The sequence below is a fragment of the Hemitrygon akajei genome, chromosome 26, assembly GCF_048418815.1.
Source record: "Hemitrygon akajei chromosome 26, sHemAka1.3, whole genome shotgun sequence".
Lineage (NCBI taxonomy): Eukaryota > Metazoa > Chordata > Chondrichthyes > Myliobatiformes > Dasyatidae > Hemitrygon > Hemitrygon akajei.
The window spans coordinates 21,966,664-21,987,285 of NC_133149.1; the positions used below are offsets into that span (position 1 = coordinate 21,966,664).

Genomic DNA, 20,622 nt, shown 5'->3' on the forward strand with positions numbered 1-20,622 from the left:
CATAATCAACATCTCTGAGTGAAATGGACATTCATCCTTATGCTCTCTGAATAAAATTGCAATTTTCTGTTGGAAGATCTTTCAATTATAAACTCATATTGACAGAAAGAGAATTCAGACAGATCAAAATTTATTTCACGTTGTTCAGTATAGCAAGCAGCTAGAAGTTTTACATTGATAATATGGGAGACTTCTAAATCAAGATCAAATAGAAGATTTACAGAAAATGTTCCATAATTTGTTGAAAACAATTTTATTTCAAATCAATGGCTGAATTATGCTGGTTGCAGCTGGCAGTTCCAAGTGGAACAACCAAGTTTTACTAACCCTATATCCTCTGAAACTAAAGGGCCAGTCACCCAGGCTGAATTCTGTGCCATTACTGAGATCTGCAAGCTTCTAGAATCTAAATACAACCTAACATATGTAGAGTAATAAAGTAGTGTAGCATGGAAACAGGCCCTTTGGTGCAGCTGGACCTCACTGATCACTGCATCCTCCCTATTAGTACCAGTTGCCTGTGTTCAGTCCATAAACCTCCAAGCCCTTCCGCTCCATGTACTTATCCAGATGCCTCTTAAATGTTACAATTGTACCCGCAGCTCATTCCAGATACTTGCTACTCTCTGTGTAAAGAAGATACCTCTCAAGTCTCTTTAAAACCTTGTCTTGTATCTGTGTGCTGTGCCTCTATAGAATACGAAATGCAGAATACGTTTTTATCTATTAATATTAATGTGTTAATTTTACGTGCTGTATGTGATACATGGACTGTGTTTTGCACCTTAGTCTCTGAGGAACATTTGTTCCACTTAGCTGTATACTTGTGTACGGTTGAATGACAATAAACTTGAACTTGAACTTTTGGATTCCCCAACCCTGGGGAAGAGATTATGGCTGTCCACCAAATCAAGTCCCTTCATGATATGATTAAATTTTATGAGGTCAGCCCTCATTCTCCTGCATTCCATGGAATAAAGATCCAGCGTGCCCAACTTCTCCTTAAAACTCAGATCCTCTAGTCCAGGCAGCATCCTTGTAAATCTCTTCTGCACCCTCTCCAGCTTGATTAAGTCTTTCCAATGACAGGGTGACCAAAACTGTACTCGATACTCTTAAGTGTGGTCACAGCAACTGCAACGTAATGCTCCTACTCCTAAACTTGATGCCCTGCCTGATGAAGACTAACATGCTAAACATGTTCTTCACTGCCCTGTCTACTTATGCGGCCGCTTGCAGTGAAATGTGCACTTGTACTCCGAAGTTCCTTTGTACCATAACACTTATAAGTGCCCAGCCATTCTCTGTATAAGTCCTACCCTGTTTTGACTGTTCACAATGCATCACCTCACCTTTATTCAAGTTGAAATCTATTTGCCATTCCTCAGCAAATCTCCCTGACTGATCAATATCTCTTTGCAATTCATCAACAAGACATCCTAAATTAGTATCAGCAAACCTGTTAATTGTGCCATGTATATACATGTCAAAATAATTTACATAAATAATGAATAAAATATGTCCTGACACTGACCCTGGGGCACCCTACTAGTCACAGGTCTTTGACTGCTTTTCTTTCATAGATGTTAGGGTCAGGGGGCGCTTGGAAGCACAAGAAACTGGAGATGCTGGAATCTGGAGTGACAAACAATCTGCTGGAGGAACTCAATGGGAAAAGAATTATCAACATTTTTGGATTGAAACCCTGGATCCTGATGATGAAGCTTATGGTTGGATGTACAATACAGATCTCTATCCAGAAATGTGAAGTATATCAGGCATGGCAAGAAGTGCATTAAAAACTTCGCATTGAGTACTGGGCCATTAATTGTTATGTTTCTAGACATGCAAAGTTTTATTTTTGTCTTGTTGGGGTATTTGGAGTGGCTAATTTCCAAAACAAGTTTCATGCACAGAGGGTCTCAACAGTTGTGCACATCTACTCCTCATCACAAATGGATTGTGCAAACAATTGCCAAGCCTTATATTTGGCTCAAAAACTCAGTTGACACAGGCTACAAAATTGCTAATTCAACTCAAGATTCAAGATTGTGTAATGTAAGTTCCAGAACACAAGTGAAAAGAATGAAATAATTGTTACTCCAGATCTGATGCAGTACAGAAAAGACCAGGATAAGATAAAAAACACAGTAATTTAAAAAAACACAATGAATATAAATGGCTTGTATACACAGATTGATTGTATGTACATAAAGTGATGCTGGGTACAGGAGTGACTGACAGGATGTGATAAAGTAGTGGTGGCTGGGATCGTAGACAGGTGGATTTGTGGGTGGAGGTGTTGATCAGCCTTGCTGCCTGGGGAAAGTATGAGTATGCTATAGTTGTTACTGACTTCATTGAAACCTGTGTGGATGAGTGTGTGTCCACAAAGACTTGCTGTACATTCCCAAACCAAAAGCCATGGATGAACCAGGAGGTACATCGTCTGCTGAAGGCTAGATCTGTGGCATTCAAGTCCGGCAACCCAGGCCTGTACCAGAAAACCAGGTATGATTTGCAGAGGGCTATTTCATAGGAGAGACAATTTCGAACAAGGTTGGAGGTGACATTAGATACACGGCAACTCTGGCAGGGTCTGCAAGATATTACTTCCCACAAAGAGTAACCCAATAGTATGAATGATAGTGATGCTTCACTACCAGATGAACTCAACGCCTTCTATGCACACTTTGAAAGGAAGAACACAACTACAGCTGTGAAGATCCCTGCTACACCTGATGACCCTGTGATCTCTGTCTCAGAGGCCGATGTCAGGCTGTCTTTAAGGAAGATGGAAGGTCCTGATGGAGTACCTGGTAAGGCTCTGAAAACCTGTGCCAACCAACTAGTGGGAGTATTCAAGGACATTTTCAACCTCTCACTGCTATGGGTGGAAGTTCCCACTTGCTTCAAAAAGGTAACAATTATACCAGTGCCTAAGAAGAATAATGTGGGCTGCCTTAATGACTATCGCTTGGTAGCACTCACATCTACAGTGATGAAACACTTTGAGAGGTTGGTCATGACTAGACTGAACTCCTGCCTCAGCAAGGACCTGGACCCATTGCAATTTGCCTATCACCACAATAGGCTCTTCACATGGCTTTAGGCCACCTGGACAACACAAACACCAACGTCAGGATGCTGTTCATCGATTACAGCTCAGCATTTAATACCATTATTCCCACAATCCTGATTGAGAAGTTGCAGAATCTGGGCCTCTGTACCTCCCTCTGCAATTGGATCCTCGACTTCCTAACTGGAAGACCACAGTCTGTGCGGATTGGTGATAAAATATCCTCCTCGCTGACAATCAGCACTGGCACACCTCAGGGTGTGTGCTTAGCCCACTGCTCTACTCTCTATATACACATGACTGTGTTGCTAGGCATAGCTCAAATACCATCTATAAATTTGCTGACGATACAGCTATTGTTGGTAGAATCTCAGGTGGTGATGAGAGGGCGCACAGGAGTGAGATATGCCAACTAGTGGAATGGTATCGCAGCAACAACCTGGCACTCAATGTCAGTCAGATGAAAGAGCTGATTGTGGACTTCAGGAAGGGTCAGACGAAGGAACACATACCAATCCTCATAGAAGGATCAGACATGGAGAGAGTGAGCAGCTTCAAGTTCCTGGGTGTCAAGATCTCTGAGGATCTAACCAGGTCCCAACATATCAATGTAGTTATAAAGAAGACAAGACAGCAGCTATACTTCATTAGGAGTTTGAACAGATTTGGCATGACAACAAATACACTCAAAAACTTCTATAGATGTACCGTGGAGAGCATTCTGACAAGCTGCATTACTGTCTGGTATGGAGGGGCTACTGCACAGGAACAAAAAAAGCAGCAGAGGGTCTTAAATTTAGTCAGCTCCATCTTAGGTACTAGCCTACAAAGTACCCAGGACATCTTCAGGGAGCTGTGTCTCAGAAAGGCAGTGTCCATTATTAAGGACCTCCAGCACCCAGGTTATGCCCTTTCACTGTTACCATCAGGTAGGAGGTACAGAAGCCTGAAGGCACACACTCAGTGATTCAGGAACAGCTTCTTCCCCTCTGCCATCCGATTCCTAAATGGACATTGAATCTCTGGACACGATCTCACTTTTTAAAAATATACAGCATTTCCGATTTTGCACGTTTAAAAAAAAATCTTTTCCACATACGTAATTGATTTACTTGTTTAATTATTTATTTTCTCTCTGCTAGATTATGTATTGTATTGAACTGCTGCTGCTAAGTTAACAAATTTCACGTCACATGCTGGTGATAATAAACCTGATTCTGATTCCGATTCTGAAGTAACTGCGATTGAATCTGGTGGTCCTCCCTGATGGGAGTGGGATAAACAATCCATGAGCAATGTGGGTGGGATCCCTCATGATATTATTGTCCCTTTTCCAACACCTTTGCCCTTGATGATGGGTAGGCTGGTGCCGGTGATGCATTGGGCAGTTTTAACTACCTGTTGTAGAGCCTTCCTGTCTGCTGCAGTGTAGTTTCCATACCATACGGTAATGCAGCCTGTTAGGATGCTCTCTAATGTGCATCTGTGGAATGATGTGAGTATTGATGTGCATAATCCAGCTCTCTTCAGCCTCCTCAGAAAGTACAGGCATTGGTGATCTTTCCTGACTGTGTAGGATGTGTTCTGAGACCATGAGAGGTTGTGTGTGATGTGCACTACCAGGAGTTTGAAATTGTTCACAGTTACCACTGCTCTGATGCCGATGTAAAGAAGGGTGTGAGTTCTCCTGAAATTGATAACCATCTCCTTTGTCTTGCTGACATTGAGAAAGAGGTTACTTGCCTGGCACCAGGCCTTGAGCTCTCCCACCTCCTCTTTGTAGGCCATCTCATCGCTGTTGGTGATAAGCCTCATCACTGTCGTGTCATCGGTGAACTTGACAATATGATTACTTGGGTGTGTGGCCATGCAGTCATGGGCTCAGCACACCACCTGGGGGACAGGATGATGGGGAGGGAGGAGCGGTTGTTCATCCTGACTATCTGCATTCGATTTGCACTTACAGTTCCACTGAGTTGCCTTGTTCCAATTCTGAGGGGAAGAGCTGAACATAAAACGTCTCAATAGAATGTATGTTCTTAATTAGAACATGAAAATCTGCTAGTTTCTGCAGTTTAACATCTGAGCAATTTAGTAAACACATGAACATAGTTTTACATGTTGCTTTTCAGATACACTTTATATGTCTAAGTTGTATGCAGACAAAAGAATTAATAACTCTAGTTTACAACTTTTGTGAAATGAAGAGAGGATGGACAAATATAAACTTGGCAGAATCTTAAGGGATACAGAGATAATTTTTTTAAGTTTATGGTAAATTCCATCTACTTGCTTGAGTCCTAAGAATTTTAGGCATTTTGAGAATTGGCAAGATCATTTGGAATTGTGAGAATGAAATTAAAATTTTAGAAGAAAATTGTCTTTGCTGCTAGCATTATTCAGGTGCTGGAAATTGACTAATATTGGACTCACTTTTAGACTTGCACTAGACTCTAATGCTATGAGGAGATGAGTGGCTGAGATCTAATTTCACCTTCCTGGTTTTCAAATATTACTGACAAACAGTCAAAGATCATTATTCAGGATTAGATTTGAATCCAGTTCACAATGAGGGAAAAGAGTCAAATTAAACAGGGTGAGCGGAAGTGGGCACAGCATAAATACTGGCACAAATCAGTTAAGTTAACTGGCCTGTATTGTGCTTTAAAATCATGCACATAACAACGGTATCTGAAGTTCATCACATCAAAATGTTGATCAGGAAAAGATCAACTTTATATCAGTAAAAATAATAATAGGACTAAAGGCTGTAGCTGAACATACAGTTAATATAAATTGAAACTAAACTAGGAGACGGTGCAAGTATCATCTGGGAGCCATTACAAAGACATGGCTGCAGGATAACATATTGTGACCTGAATACTGAAGGATACATTACATTTAAGAAGGACAGGAAGTTAGGGAAAAATAGAGGACTGATTCAGTCTTTAACGTGTCTTAGTGCAAAAGAAAATGATGATTCAAGTTCAGGAAACTAAGACGTAGGAATGGTTTGAATGGTGAGAAATAATCAAGGCCAGAAGTCACCTGTAACAGTATAAAAGAAGAAATAATGGGAGCTTGTTAGAAAGTACAGCAATAAGGTCACAGGGAATTGGAATTTACGTAAAGAATGAAAAACCAGATGAGCAAAGAAAGCCAAGTTGAGGGGTTTGCAGTGTTTTCAGCATAGTTTCTTCAAACAGAGCATTCTGGAGCCAACTATCAAGCAGGCTATACTAGACCTGATATTTTACAATGAAAGATTGGATTAATTAATGATCTCATTGAGGACCTCATTATTGAGCAATGATTTATAGTGAAGCTAATAATAATCTAATGGAACTTTACATTTGAATTGAGGAAGAGTACAATGGGTCTAAATCATAAACTGGCAAATTAGGTTAAGGATTGATTAATCAAGATGGAGTACAGATATTTGAGAGAACCTTTGAGAGTTCACTAAACAGATACTAACAAGAAAGAAAAATTCCAAGGGGTGGTCTCACCATCTGTGATTAACCAGAAAGGTTAAAGACTATTTCAAACTTAAAGCCTATAATTGTTCAAAGATGGGTGGCAGGTCAGAATATAAAAAAGCAGCTAAAAATGAGGAAATGATTAATTGTGAAGGAAAACATTCAAGGCAAAACTAGCTAGAAATATGAAAGCAGTTAACAGGATATTTTTATTGACAAAAATAATTTAATAAAGTGTGTAACACACAAAATGCTGGAGGAACTCAGCAGGTCAGGCAGCATCTATGGAGAGGAATAGCGAGTTGACATTTTGGGCTCAGATCCTTCATCAGGACTGGAAAGGAAGAGGGAAGAAGCTAGAATAAGGAGGTGGAGGGAGCGAAAAGAGTACAAGCTGGAAGGAGGTAGGTGAAGCCAAGTGAGGGGGAAAGTAGATGGGTGGGGGAGGGTGGATGAAGTGAGAAACTGAGAGGTGATAGGTAGAAAAGGGCTGAAGAAAAAGGCATCTTAAGGGAGATGAGAGTGGACTATGGAGGGAAGGGAAGGTGAGAGTCACCAGAGAGAGAGGTGATAGGCAGGTGAGGAGAAGAGGAGGGATTAGAGGGGAGTCAAAATGGCTACGGAAAACATAGAAACATAGAAATCTACAGCACATTACAGACCTTTCCGCTCACAATGTTGTGCCGATCGTGTAACCTACTCTAGAAACTGCCTAGAATTTCCCTACCGCATAGCCCTCTATTTTCCTAAGCTCCATGTACTTATCTAAGAGTCTCTTAAAAAACCCTATTGTATCCACCTCTACCACCTTCACTGGCAGTGTATTCCACGCACTCACCACTCCCTGTGTGAAAAACCTACCTCTGACATCCCCCTTGTACCTACTTCCAAGTACCTTGAACTATAGCCCCTCGTGTTAGTCATTTCGACCTGGGAAAAAAGCCTCTGGCTATCCACATGATCAATGCCCCTCATCATCTTATACACCTCTGTCAGGTCACGTCTCATCCTCCGTCGCTCCAAGGAGAAAAGGCTGAGTTCACTCAACCTATTCTCATAAGGCATACCCCCAATCCAGGCAACATCCTTGTAAATCTCCTCTGCACTCTCTCTATAGTATCCATAAAAGGAGAGAAGGGGAGAGGGAGAAATTACTAGAAGCTGGAGAAATTGAAGTTCATGCGTCAGGTTGGAGGCTACCCACACAGAATATGAGGTGTTGCTCCTCAAACTGAGACTGACCTCATCATGGCAATAGATGAGGCTATAGACTGGCGTGTCAGAATGGGAACGGGGAGTTGAATTAAAATGGTTGGCCATTGTGAAATCCTCCCTGTTGCAGACAGAGAGATCTTGCTTGCCACAGCGGCCCCCCAATCCACACTGGGTCTCACCGATGTAGAGAAGACCGCACTGGTAACACCGGATGCAGTAGATGACCTTGACAAACATGTAGGTGAAGTGTTGCCTCACCTGGAAGAACTGTTTGGGGCTTTGAATGGTGGTGAAGGAGGAGGTGAATGAGTAGGTATAGCACTTGTGCTGTTTGCAGGGAGAAGTGCCGGGAGGAGATCAGTGAGGAGGGACAAATGGGTAAGGGATTTATGAGGAGAGCGATCCCTGCAGAAAGCAGAGTGTGTGGGGGGGGGGGGGGGCAAGTAAAGGTGTTCTTACTAGTAGGATCTCATTGAAGATGGTGAAAATTGTGGAGAATGATGTGCTGGATGCAGAGGCTCATGGGATAGTAGGTAAGGACAAGAGGAACTCTTTTCCTGTTAAGGCGGTGAAAAGATAATGTGAGGGTGAATATCTGGGAAATGGAGGAGATGTGGGCAGACTCAATGGTAGAGGAAGGGAAACCCCACTCTTTGAAGAGGAACATCTCAGATGTTCTGGAAAGGAAAGCCCCATCCTGATAACAGATGCAGTAGAGACAGAGAAACTGAGAAAAAGGAATGGCATTTTTATGGATGACAGGGTGGGGTGAGGTATAGTCAAGATAAAGTATCTCTGAAAGTTAGTAGGTTTATAAAAGATATCAGTTGATAGTCTGTTTTCAGAGATGGAGACAGAGAGATCAAGCACTGGTCCTATAGAAAGTGAGTACTGGATGTTAATATTGGAAAATAAAGAAAGCTACAGAAAACTAAAACAACTGCAGACACTAAAATCCTGAAATTAAAACTAAAAAAGTGTTTTTCAAGCAAAGAAACAGTTAATATTTCGGGCCAAAGAACTAAGAAAGGGAGTAAACAAGTTGGTTTCAATTTATAGTGAGAGAGGTTGAGGGATAGACAGAATAAGATATCTCTGTTAAGGCGAAATTAGGACTAAACAAGGCCATCCAGTTGATGGGTAAATAGAACAGCTGAATTTCACAGAAGGACTGGCCAGTTATGATACAGAGAAAGTGAGTTAACTTCAGTTGTAAAATTCAATATTGTGTCAATAAGGCTACAATAGACCAAGACAGAAGATGAAGTGCTGATTCTAAAGCTTTCAGAAGATATCATTGTAAGGTAGAGAAAGCCATGAACATTATGTCAGAGTGTAATTGGAATGGAGAATTAAAATAGCAAGCAACAGGAAGGTCAGGATCACCTTAGCGAATTGAATGTAGTCACCTAATCTACATTTAGTTTCTTCAGTGTAGGAGAGGCCCCGTTGTGAACACCAAATTCAGCAAGCTAAACTGGGAGAAGTGAAGCACTCTTTGTTTCAGTCCTTCCTATGCCTTTACCAGAGAATAAAAAAGTTGAGGGTAAAGGCCTGAAAAGAACTAAAGCAAATACAGTTCAATGGATCCTATTAAAAGATAAGTATAGCCCAGGTCCATGCAAAGTACCTCTCTCTTTGATCTGGAGAAAGTAAGTGGCCCACTGCATTGTTGTAACTAGGCTCAACATAAGTTTAATAAATTGCATTGCAACTTTCATCTGGTCACACTGCACCTTTCTTGACTTGATACTGAATGCTACATCTTCAGGCATTCAGATAAATAAATGGGCAAAGATCTGGTAAATGGAGTATATGTGATATGTGTTTTGGTCAGAAAAGATCAGAAAAGCATATTATCTAAATGTTAAGAGTTTGCAAAGCTCTGAGGAGCAAAGGGATCTGGATGTCAATGATTTGTAGAAGGCTAATATGCAGATATAGCAAGAAATTGCAAAAGCTAACAGAATACTATTTACTTCAAGGGAAATGAACACAAAAGTAGGGAAGTTATGCTTCCATGTATATGGCAATGATGAATTATATGAGCACTGTGAAAATTATTGATCTGCTTCTTTAAGGATTTGAATCGAATAAAAAGCAGTTCAGAGGTTACTGGACTGATATGTGGCAGGGTGAGTTGTCCTATAAACAGGCCAAGTTTGTATCTGCTAGAGATTAAGAGAATGAAAAGCAACTTGATGGAAACATACAAGATCCTTAACAGGGAGGATGTGAAGAGGATGTTTCCTCTTGTGTGAGAATCTTGAACAAGAGGCTTCTACTCAAAAATAAGAAGTTGCCCATATGAGACAGAGATACAGTGCAATTCTTTCTGACAGGGGCATGAGTGTTTGAAACTCCCTTCCTTGAAGAACAATGGAAACAGTGTCAAAGTTATTTTTAAGACAGAGGTAGATAGATTGTTGATAAGCAAGGAATGAAAGGTTACTGGAGGAGGGTGGGAGTGCAACACTGAGGTTAGAGTCAGACCAGACATAATCTAATTGAATAGTGGAGAATGGGGATGAGTGGTCTATTCCTGCTTATATATTCATTTGTGGTGTGAATCTCAGAATAGAATGGGAAGAGGTCATTCAGTCCATTGAGTCCCTACCAACCATCTGCAGGAAATATCCAGCTCAACCCACTCTCCTTATCCTCTCCTCTTGACTTGCTAATATTTTTTTCCCTTTCAAATACTTGCTCCCTTTTCAATGCTAAATTTGCTTCCACTACTACCTTGGCAGTGCACTCCAGAACCTAACCATTCATGGTGTACAATCATTTCTCTTCGTGTCACAATTTGTTCTTTTGCCAAGTACTTTTACTCTATGTCCCCTTTACAAAGATAATGGATTCTCTATCTACTCAGTACACTTCATGATTTTAACTGCATCTATTAGATAGCCCCACACTTCCGGTTTTTCACAGAGAATACTCCAGTTTCTCCATTTAAAAGTACTTCATTCCTTGAGTAATTTTGATAAATGTTTCCTACATTCTCTCCATTGCCTTCACATGTTTCCTAAAGTGTGCTGTCCTAAAATGGACACAAATAAAGATTCATCATACCTTCTTTGTTCTTGTACTGTCTATTTAAATTTTGGAATCTGTTATGGTTTTCTATCACTGAGACGTGGCTAAGGGATGCATGTCTCTGGGAGCTGAACGTCCAAGGATACACGGTGTATCGGAAGGATAGGCAGTTAGGTAGAGGGATTGGCGTGGCTTTAATGGTAAGAAATGATATTAAATCATTAGAAAGAGGTGACATAGGATCGGAAGGTACAGAATATTTATGGGTTGAGCTAAGAAATCGCAGAGGTAAAAGGACCCTGATGGCAGTTATCTACAGGCCTCCAAATAGCTGCAGTGATGTGGACTACAAATTACAACAGGAAATAGAAAAGGCTTGCCAGAAGGGCAGTGTTATGATAATTGTAGGAGATTTTAACATGCGAGTGGATTGGGAAAATCAGGTCGGCACTGGATCTCAAGAGAGAGAATTTGTAGAATGTCTACGAGATGGCTTTTTAGAACAGCTTGGTGTTGAGCCCACTAGCGGATCAGCTGTACTGGATTGGGTATTGCGTAATGAACCAGAGGTAATTAGAGAGATGGAAGTGAAGGAACCCTTAGGAGGCAGTGATCACAACATGATTGAGTTCACTGTGAAATTTGAGAAAGAGAAGCCAAAATCCGATGTGTCGGTATTTCAGTGGAGTAAAGGAAATTACAGTGGCATGAGAGAGGAATTGGCCAAGGTTGACTGGAAAGGGACACTAGCGGGAAGGACGGCAGAGCAGCAGTGGCTGGAGTTTATGCGAGAAGTGAGGAAGGTGCAAGACAGATATATTCCAAAGAAGAAGAAATTTTCGAATGGAAAAAGGATGCGACCGTGGCTAACAAGAGAAGTCAAAGCCAAAGTAAAACCAAAGCAGAGGGCATACAAGGAAGCAAAACTTAGAGGAAAGACAGAGGATTGGGAAGTTTTTAAAAGCTTACAAAAGGAAACTAAGAAGGTCATTAAGAGGAAAAAGATGAACTATGAAAGGAAGCTAGCAAATAATATCAAAGAGGATACTAAAAGCTTTTTCAAGTATATAAAGAGTAAAAGACAGGTGAGAGTAGATATAGGACCGATAGAAAATGATGCTGGAGAAATTGTAATGGGAGATAAGGAGATGGTGGAGGAACTGAATGAGTATTTTGCATCAGTCTTCACTGAGGAAGACTTCAGCAATATACGGGACATTCAAGGGTGTCAGGGAAGAGAAATATGCGCAGTCACAATTACGACAGAGAAAGTACTCAGGAAGCTGAATAGTCTAAGGGTAGATAAATCTCCTGGACCAGATGGAATACACACTCGTGTTCTGAAGGAAGTAGCAGTGGCGATTGCGGAGGCATTAGCAATGATCTTTCAAAAGTCGATAGATTCTGGCCTGGTTCCAGAGGACTGGAAGATTGCAAATGTCACTCCACTATTTAAGGGGGCAAGGAAGCAAAAAGGAAATTATAGACCTGTTAGCTTGACATCGGTGGTTGGGAAGTTGTTGGAGTCGATTGTCAAGGATGAAGTTACAGAGTACCTGGAGGCATATGACAAGATAGGCAGAACTCAGCATAGTTTCCTTAAAGGAAAATCCTGCCTGACAAACCTAGTGCAATTTTTTGAGGAAATTACAAGTAGGCTAGACAAGGGAGATGTAGTGGATGTTGTGTATTTGGATTTTCAGAAGGCCTTTGACTTTGACAAGGTGCCACACATGAGGCTGCTAAACAAGATAAGAGCCCATGGAATTACAGTAAAGTTACAGATAGAGCATTGGTTGATTGGCAGGAAACAGAGAGTGGGAATAAAGGGATCCCATTCTGGTTGGCTGCTGGTTATCAGTGGTGTTCTGCAGGGGTCCATGGTGGGGCCGCTTCTTTTTACGTTGTGTATCAACGATTTGGATTATGGAATAGCTGGCTTTGTGGCTAAGTTTGCTGATGATAGGTAGTGCTGAGGAAACTGAGAGTCTGCAGAGAGACTCGGATAGATTGGAGGAATGGGCAAAGAAGTGGCAAATGAATTACAATGTCGTAAAGTGTACGGTCATGCACTTTGGTAGAAGAAATAAATGGGCAGACTATTACTTAAATGGGGAGAGAATTCAAAGTTCTGAGATGCAATGGGACTTGGGAGTTCTCATGCAGGATACCCTTAAGGTTAACCTCCAGGTTGAGTCAGTGGTGAAGAAGGTGAATGCAATGTTGGCATTCATTAAGAAAGGATGTGCTGACATTGGAGAGGGTTCAGAGAAGATTCACTGGAATGATTCCGGGAATGAGAGGGTTAACATATGAGGAACGTTTGACCGCTCTTGGACTGTACTCCTTGGAGTTTAGAAGAATGAGGGGGGACCTCATAGAAACATTTCGAATGTTGAAAGGCATGGACAGAGTGGATGTGGCAAAGTTGTTTCTCATGGTGGGGAGTCTAGTACGAGAGGACATGACTTGAGGATTGCAGGGTGCCCATTCAGAACAAAGATGTGAAAAATTTTTTTAGCCAGAGGGCGGTGAATCTGTGGAATTTGTTGCCATGGGCGGCAGTGGAGGCCGGGTCATTGGGTGTATTTAAGGCAGAGATTGATAGTAGTCAGGGCATCAAAGGTTATGGTGAGAAGGTGGGGGAATGGGACTAACGGGGAGTTTGGATCAGCTCATGATGAAACGGCGGAGCAGACTCGATGGGCCAAATGGCTGACTTCTGTTCCTTTGTCTTATGGTCTTATGGTTTTATTCACCATTTTCTCAGCCAGCACTGTCACTAAACAAACATGTACAGATTACTCCATATCTCTCTGTTCTTGTACCCATTTTGGAACTGTACCATATATCTGCCCATTCCACCAGCCTTCCTATATGTTCTCCAGAAAAGCTTGTGATATAAGCATTAATTGAGTTATGATCAGGTTTAACATAAAATTCTGTTGCACACTCAGTACACTGCACCTGTTTTTTAAACAAACTATGATGAATAATTCAGCTAAAATTGAAACAAGCTCTTTACAAGAACAGCATAACCTCTATGTTTTAAATATTCTTTGCCTCCCACACAGAAGCAAGTACTCTGTATGTCTTTTGAAGCCCTTAACTGTTTTGCTGTTACTCTTATAGTTGTTAGCAGAACTGTATCATAGAGTCATCAAGAGATCTAGCATGGAAAGAGGGCCTTCAGCCCACTGTCCCTTTGCACTAATCTTTCATTGTCCCAAAACCTACTATATTTCTCTAAATATTCTTTCAATTATTCAAAGAATTTTTCAAGGTTTAACAAGAAAAGCAGGACTTACATTTCAGAAACGTTTCTAAATGTCACTCCTTATTATATATTTCTTCATTATTTTAAGTGGCTCAGTACAAGGAGTTTAGTAGTTTGTCAATGACTGATTTATAATGTTTAGAGCTGCATCACATTTGCAAAGGTGAGTGCAAAAATGTATTCAGAGTACATAGAAGTTAATGGAATTGGCATCAGAGCAAAGCACAGAGGTGCTGCAATAGTCCTGTGTTTAAAATACTAATAAGAGGTTAAGATTTCTACTAATGACGTTCTATTGAAGGGCCTTGGCCTGAAACGTCAATTGTTTATTCCTCTCTCTGTAGATGCTGCCTGGCCTAGTGAGTTCCTCCAGCATTTTGTATGTGTTGCTCTGAATTTCCAGCATCTGCAGAATCATTTGTGTTTAAAATTTCTAGTACTCTTTTTCTTTGTCACTTGTTTTTACATGAACTATGATTTCCTGGAGACACAAGAACCTGTAGATGCTGGAATCTGGAACAAAAAATAAACTGCTGGTGGAATACAGCAAGTCAGGCAGCATCTGTGGGGTTGGTTGAAAAGAAATTGTCAACACTTTGGTTCAAGGCCATGCATCAGAGCATTAGACATAATATCCTGCTCCGTCCAAGTGCTTCTGAAATACAGAGTTTCACTCACACTAATACTAATGAGTAACATACTTTTGTGATTCTTCTTCACTGTTAAGACTACTTAGCTATGATTGAATCCCAAACCTCTGTTCCTTGGATAGTACAACATTCCCATAAAGTTACTGACCTTGGTACAGATATTTAATTTCAAATTTTAAATGGCAATATAATGCATGAGGGATAGCATTAAGGGACAGTAATAAGCCGTAATGCTTACTGCAAACCCCCATACTTTATTCTAACTCCTCTTCTTAACCCAGTAAATAAGTTATATTTATTCTTTTGTGAAATGTCAAATAATGGCATGGCCACCTTTGGAATGTACATTCCAGAAATGCCTCCAACACCCAACCATCACCAACTGTCTGGGATTTCAATAGGTACTTTGAAATTAGTTGAATGCAAGTGTGTTGATTCTGAAGAACACCCATGTAAAACAAGATTTTTAAAATACACCAATTATTTTGCTATAGTCATAAACCACATCTTGTACAAACTTAAACATAGAAATGTAATTGATCATAATTAACATAAGCATCCAAATAATAAACCTAACTGACTTTTAGGACTATCACAACTGAAGCTGAATATAGAAGCAAAGAAATCTGGTATGATTATTTATATAATGTCTCAGATCTTATAATTCCAGTTGAAGGTGCAATTCATATTTGCTTTCATTCAAATTGCTCCAATTTCCTAGCACATAACATTTGCAGAGAACAAGAGGATACCATGTTTGATATTTTCGGTTAGCTGATCTCAGCTGTTGGTGTGCTATAAATGGACTCAGATACACCCCCACCCTCTCCCTGCCCCCGGTAATGAGAGGGAAAACTCAATCACAATTTTTGATCTTACTTTCTGTCCACCTATCCTTATTAAAATAGCGCACTAAACTTATAGCTGGCTGCTATGAGAAAAATTATTTGGCTGCACCCTCAACCAAATAATTGAATAAAAGCTCTTACTGTTTTTACCAAATTATCTTTTAGCGGGGCACCAAAGAGGATAGTAAACACTCGGACTTGCATTTGGAATTTTATTATGTGGCATGAGGAGAAAACATAAAATTAAAATGTAAGTGCTAAGAAAAATGTTATTTCAATTGTCCATCACCAAAAATTGATTTGCTGGTCTCTGTCAAGTCCAGAAGATCAGGAATGTTTGATAATCAGACAGTTCCACCTTAAACAATCCAAAATACAATCCCCTGCAAAATATTGATGAAAAGTACAATCCAAAATGATAGAAGGTAGCTAAAGTGTGATGAAATGTTTTTTTTTAAAATTATAAGTCTATTATCCAGAACAAATGTCATTGTTGAAAGAGTTAAACACTAAACAAGTGCACAATTAATGCCCACACAGATCTGCATGACCTCCTACCTCTGCAAACTGATTACTTTATCTGAATATGACTGACTGGATCAACATGACCTCTGGTCTTGCCCAAGAATTTACACAATCAATGTACAATACAGACTTTCTATAAATCTCACTCTGGAAATGATACAAGAAGTATGTCATTGTGAAACACATGCTATTCAGAGTGGGCAATTGACATGGATTCTGTCTTAGAGATGCAAAACAAAGGATGTTATTTCATGGAATGCCTTAGAGACTACTGTATTTAACAAACAGAAACAAGAATCATCATTTTTAAAAAATGTCCCATGACTTGTTAAAAGTTTTCTGTTGCTAGATCCGCTTCAATGCCGTTGCAATGACTAACAAGAGATCAACAAGCGTACCAAGTAAACTGCAACAGGAGCATAGAAGCATCAAAATAAAGAACATGTTAATAAAGATATATTTATAAAGATAGTATAAAATATACCTCCTACCTGACAGTGCTAGGAGAAAAAAGAAAGTGTTGAATAAGTGCAGAGTGGTGAAACCTCTTGAGAATACTTCCCTTTCAGCCTTCATTTTCGGACTAACTCTGGGTCCTGCCTGATGATGATTTGCATTATTTGTACAAACAGGGCACGTCCTCAGTACCACTAGGAGTTTTCGACAGACCTCAGCTCTGCCAAGCTCCTGAATAGAAGGATAGTGTTCTCTAATTTATTACCATGCTTTCAGCACAGAGAATCCCTGCCAACTTCATCAAGGATGAGGAAACATAAAGATGGAGATCTTGTCGTTACCCTTTATAAAAAAGGAACCTCTTGAGATAACATGGGAACTGATATTTGAACTCAAAGCCTTCTCTAGGCACTGCTGTTGTCAGTTATTGAATGTTTTTACATCAATATTAACCATTTACATTCCAGAGTTCTCAAATCAATAAATTAAATTTTCTTCCTAGATTATCCAAGCTTTTCTCATAGGAATAGTTTTCCTTTTTTAATTTTTAATATGTCACACTGATCCATATTTTCATACAATTGTTGAAAATTTATAACACAGAAGGTCATTCAGTCCCCCATGTCCATTCTGATTAATTAAGTGCTTTGAGCAATAGGACCCTTCTAACAGCAGGTCCATAACCCTGTAGATCAATACCCTTTAAGTTAAGGTCCAACTATATAAATTTGATGAGGGGTTCTGCTTCTGCCATCCTTTTAAGCAATGAATTCCATACAACTACCAATCACTGGCTGAAAATAATATGTAATCATCTCCCCTCTAATCCTTCTATAACATACTTTAATTTGTGCCCTTGATCTTTGACCTCTCTACAAAAGAAAATACATCATTCTTACTTATTCTATTTAGGCCCTTATAACATTGCACACCTTAGTTAAGTCTCCACAGAACTTTATCTATTTCTTAAAGAACAACCTCAAGAAGTCCTATAACTACAGTTTTCCTGTGCGGACCATATACCGTGCATCATCTTCACTGCAATCACATCCTTCTTATAATATTGTAACCAGAAGACTACACAATACTCAACTTAAGATCTAACTAGCATTGTGTGTTGTTCTAGTTGTGCACTGCTCTTTTATTCCAAATTTTGTTTAATCAAGAAAACCATATCACTTTAAATCATTTTATTCCCCATAAGAGTTTTTAACCACTTTATTGAACCTTCATGCTACCAGGACTTTCAGTGAAAGTTTCCTCTACTTTCCTTTAATTTTATTATTGTACTAATGAATCACTTCTTCATTTGTTTCAGTGCCTTAAAATCCTTTCTAGAGCACAATACCTAAAATTCAATAAAAATGTACCAGATGGGGCACAACTAATTAAAAATGAAGGGCTAATTTCCTTTAGTGGGGATACTAAAGGAAATTTAAAGCATGGATTTACAGTAATTGGTAGAACAAGAAGAGTTGAGCAAAAATGTTATTCCTCAAAAAGCAATGAGAATGTTAACTTATTAGAGGCAAGAAGATTTCATACATTCAGAAAGTTTTTGAATGAATACTGATTTACCAAATGGATTAAATCTAAGTAGTTCTTTTTTTATATTCATGAACAGAGTAGACCTAGTGGATTCCTGCCATGCCATAGCTCCTAATTCCACAGATATTCTCAAATTATGCAGTCACATTCAAAAATTTACATACATTCATTGTTAGATCTCACTCTACCAAATTTACAACTGTATTACTTAATTTAGATGGCTTCATATTCTTTCCACCAAACTGAACCATTCTTCTCTGTATTAACTTTTATCTGCAATTCGTCACTTCATTTCACCAGTGACCCCGCAGACAAAGAGATACAAAGGAAAGTACAGTGGATTCCAGTTAGTTGTGCCATCAGTTAATCAGGACAGCCACTTATTTGGGACAACTCTTAAAGAATAAAAACGAATCAAGAAAATAGCCAGGGTTCTCTTCATTTATTTGGGACACCATGCCACTTAATTGGGACAGGAGATTATTGCTGAACAGTTTCTAACTAACGTCAGTTGCGTGTACTTATGTGGTTGTTAGACACTATGCTGTGCTTAGAGTGAACTGTTTTTAAATAGCGTGTTGTGTGTGTTTGTGTTCAAAAAACAGTGTTTTTGTCACTAATAGTTGGTGAGAAATAAGCAGTAAGACAATATGGAGCTGTTTTGCTCACAGCGGTTTCAAGCATTCAGGCTTGGATATGCCAGAAACGGCCAGGAGTGAAAATGAAACAATTTCACGACCTCAACAAGTTTGAAAAATGAAGAATTTGAAGGTATCAACAATCATCTTGAATGTTACAATGAAAACAAGGATTTGGAGGATGAATCATTGAAAGCATTGTGTGAAGACAGTCCATTATCTACACCAGATGTCTGCACTAATTTTGTTCATTTACAATCAATCAAAAGAACATGACAGTGTACACTGGATGAATTCCTCCATTGATAACTATTAGGAACTAACACACAGTTTTATAGGGCTGTAGTAGTATTGGTAATGTTCTAATTTGTTCTGTATTTGTTTTCAATACATAATTTGTTACTCAGTTAATCGGTAGTCTGTCTTTTTTATATCTTTTTAACTATTTCCATGAAACTTTGGCTAATTTGGACAGCCACTTAATTGCGCCAAAATGTACTGGTCCAGATGTGTCCTGATTAACAAGAATCCACTGTATTTGGATAACTTGACAAAAGGGAATACAAGAAAAGTTTTGCAAAGATATCATGGGGGATATTAATACAGATAACCTCTACATCAAAAGTTTTTACAGATGAGAGGCATTGACCGAGTGGATAGTCAGAGGCTTTTTCCCAGGGCTGAAATAGCTAACACGAGAGGGCACAGTTTTAAGGTGCTTGGAAGTAGGTACAGAGGAGATGTCAGCGGCAAGTTTTTTTACGCAGAGAGTGGAGAGTACGTGCAATGGGCTGCCGGCGACAGTAGTGGTGGTGGATACAATAGGGTCTTTTAAGAGACTCTTGGATAGGTACATGGAGCTTAGAAAATTAGAGGGCTATGGGTAACCCTAGGTAATTTCTAAAGTAAGTACATGTTCGGCACAACATTGTGGGCCGAAGGGCCTGTATTGTGCTGTAGGTTTTCTATGTTTCTAATCATGACAAATGTGACAACAATTTCCATACCCACTTATTTAACTGCCTTTGAATAGAATTCAATGAATGTGAAGTCCTGTCTATATATTAATTCTTCAGCACTATTTTAATACACATTTTCATATATTAAACATGGACAGCTCAGAGTTGAGAGTTCTCCAATTAAAGCATTTGACAATAAGCAAATGTCAGATTTACTAAAGAGTTATACAATATTCACAGCAGAGGACAACAACAAAATACTGGAGATAGAAATAAAAGTAAGCAACAACAGTAAGGCAAAGTATTATTTAAATCAGAATGTAAATCAGGTTTTTTATCAGTTACATTTATTGTAAAGTATAGTGAAATTTGTTGTTTTGTGGCACCAACACAGTACAATACATAAAAATACTATAAGTTACAATAGGAAATATTCTTTAAAATATTGAATTTATTTATTTAAATCTTACATCCATCCCACAATGTGAGGGAGTAAAAATCTTTGCGTTATGACTCCGTCACAATGTACAGACATGTGAATTTATGAGTCTAATGGCCTGGTGAAAGAGGCTGTCCCGTAGCCTGTTGATCCTGGCTTTAATGCTGCAGTACTGTTTGCCAGGCGGAAGCAGCTGGAACAGTTTATAGTTGGGGTGACGTGTGTCTCCAATGATCTTCTAAGTCTTCTTTCTGCACCTGCTTCTATAAATAGTCTCAAAGGAGGGAAGTTCACATCCATAGGTGTTCCGGGCTGTCTGAACCACTCTCTGTAGTGTTCAGCGATCAAGGTTGGTGCAGTTCCCGTACCAGGTGGTGATACAGCCGGTCAAGATGCTCTTAATAGTGCCCCTGTGGAAGGTCTTTGGGGGCTCATGCCAAACTTCTTCAGTCACTTGAGATGGAAGAGAT

The 20,622-nt window shown here is 39.6% G+C and overlaps 1 protein-coding gene across 2 annotated transcripts in view; it reads right to left on the minus strand.

Annotated features, from left to right (window-relative positions):
* LOC140716804 (hepatic and glial cell adhesion molecule-like) overlaps positions 1-16,746 on the minus strand; it is a 66,190-nt gene extending 49,444 nt beyond the window's left edge. For both annotated transcript variants that reach the window (XM_073029714.1, XM_073029713.1), the window contains exon 1: positions 16,604-16,746. In XM_073029714.1, coding sequence (XP_072885815.1) covers positions 16,604-16,688 — 85 coding nt within the window. In that variant the 5' untranslated portion in view covers positions 16,689-16,746. The remainder of the gene's footprint in view (positions 1-16,603) is intronic.
* Between the last annotated feature and the right edge of the window lie 3,876 nt (positions 16,747-20,622).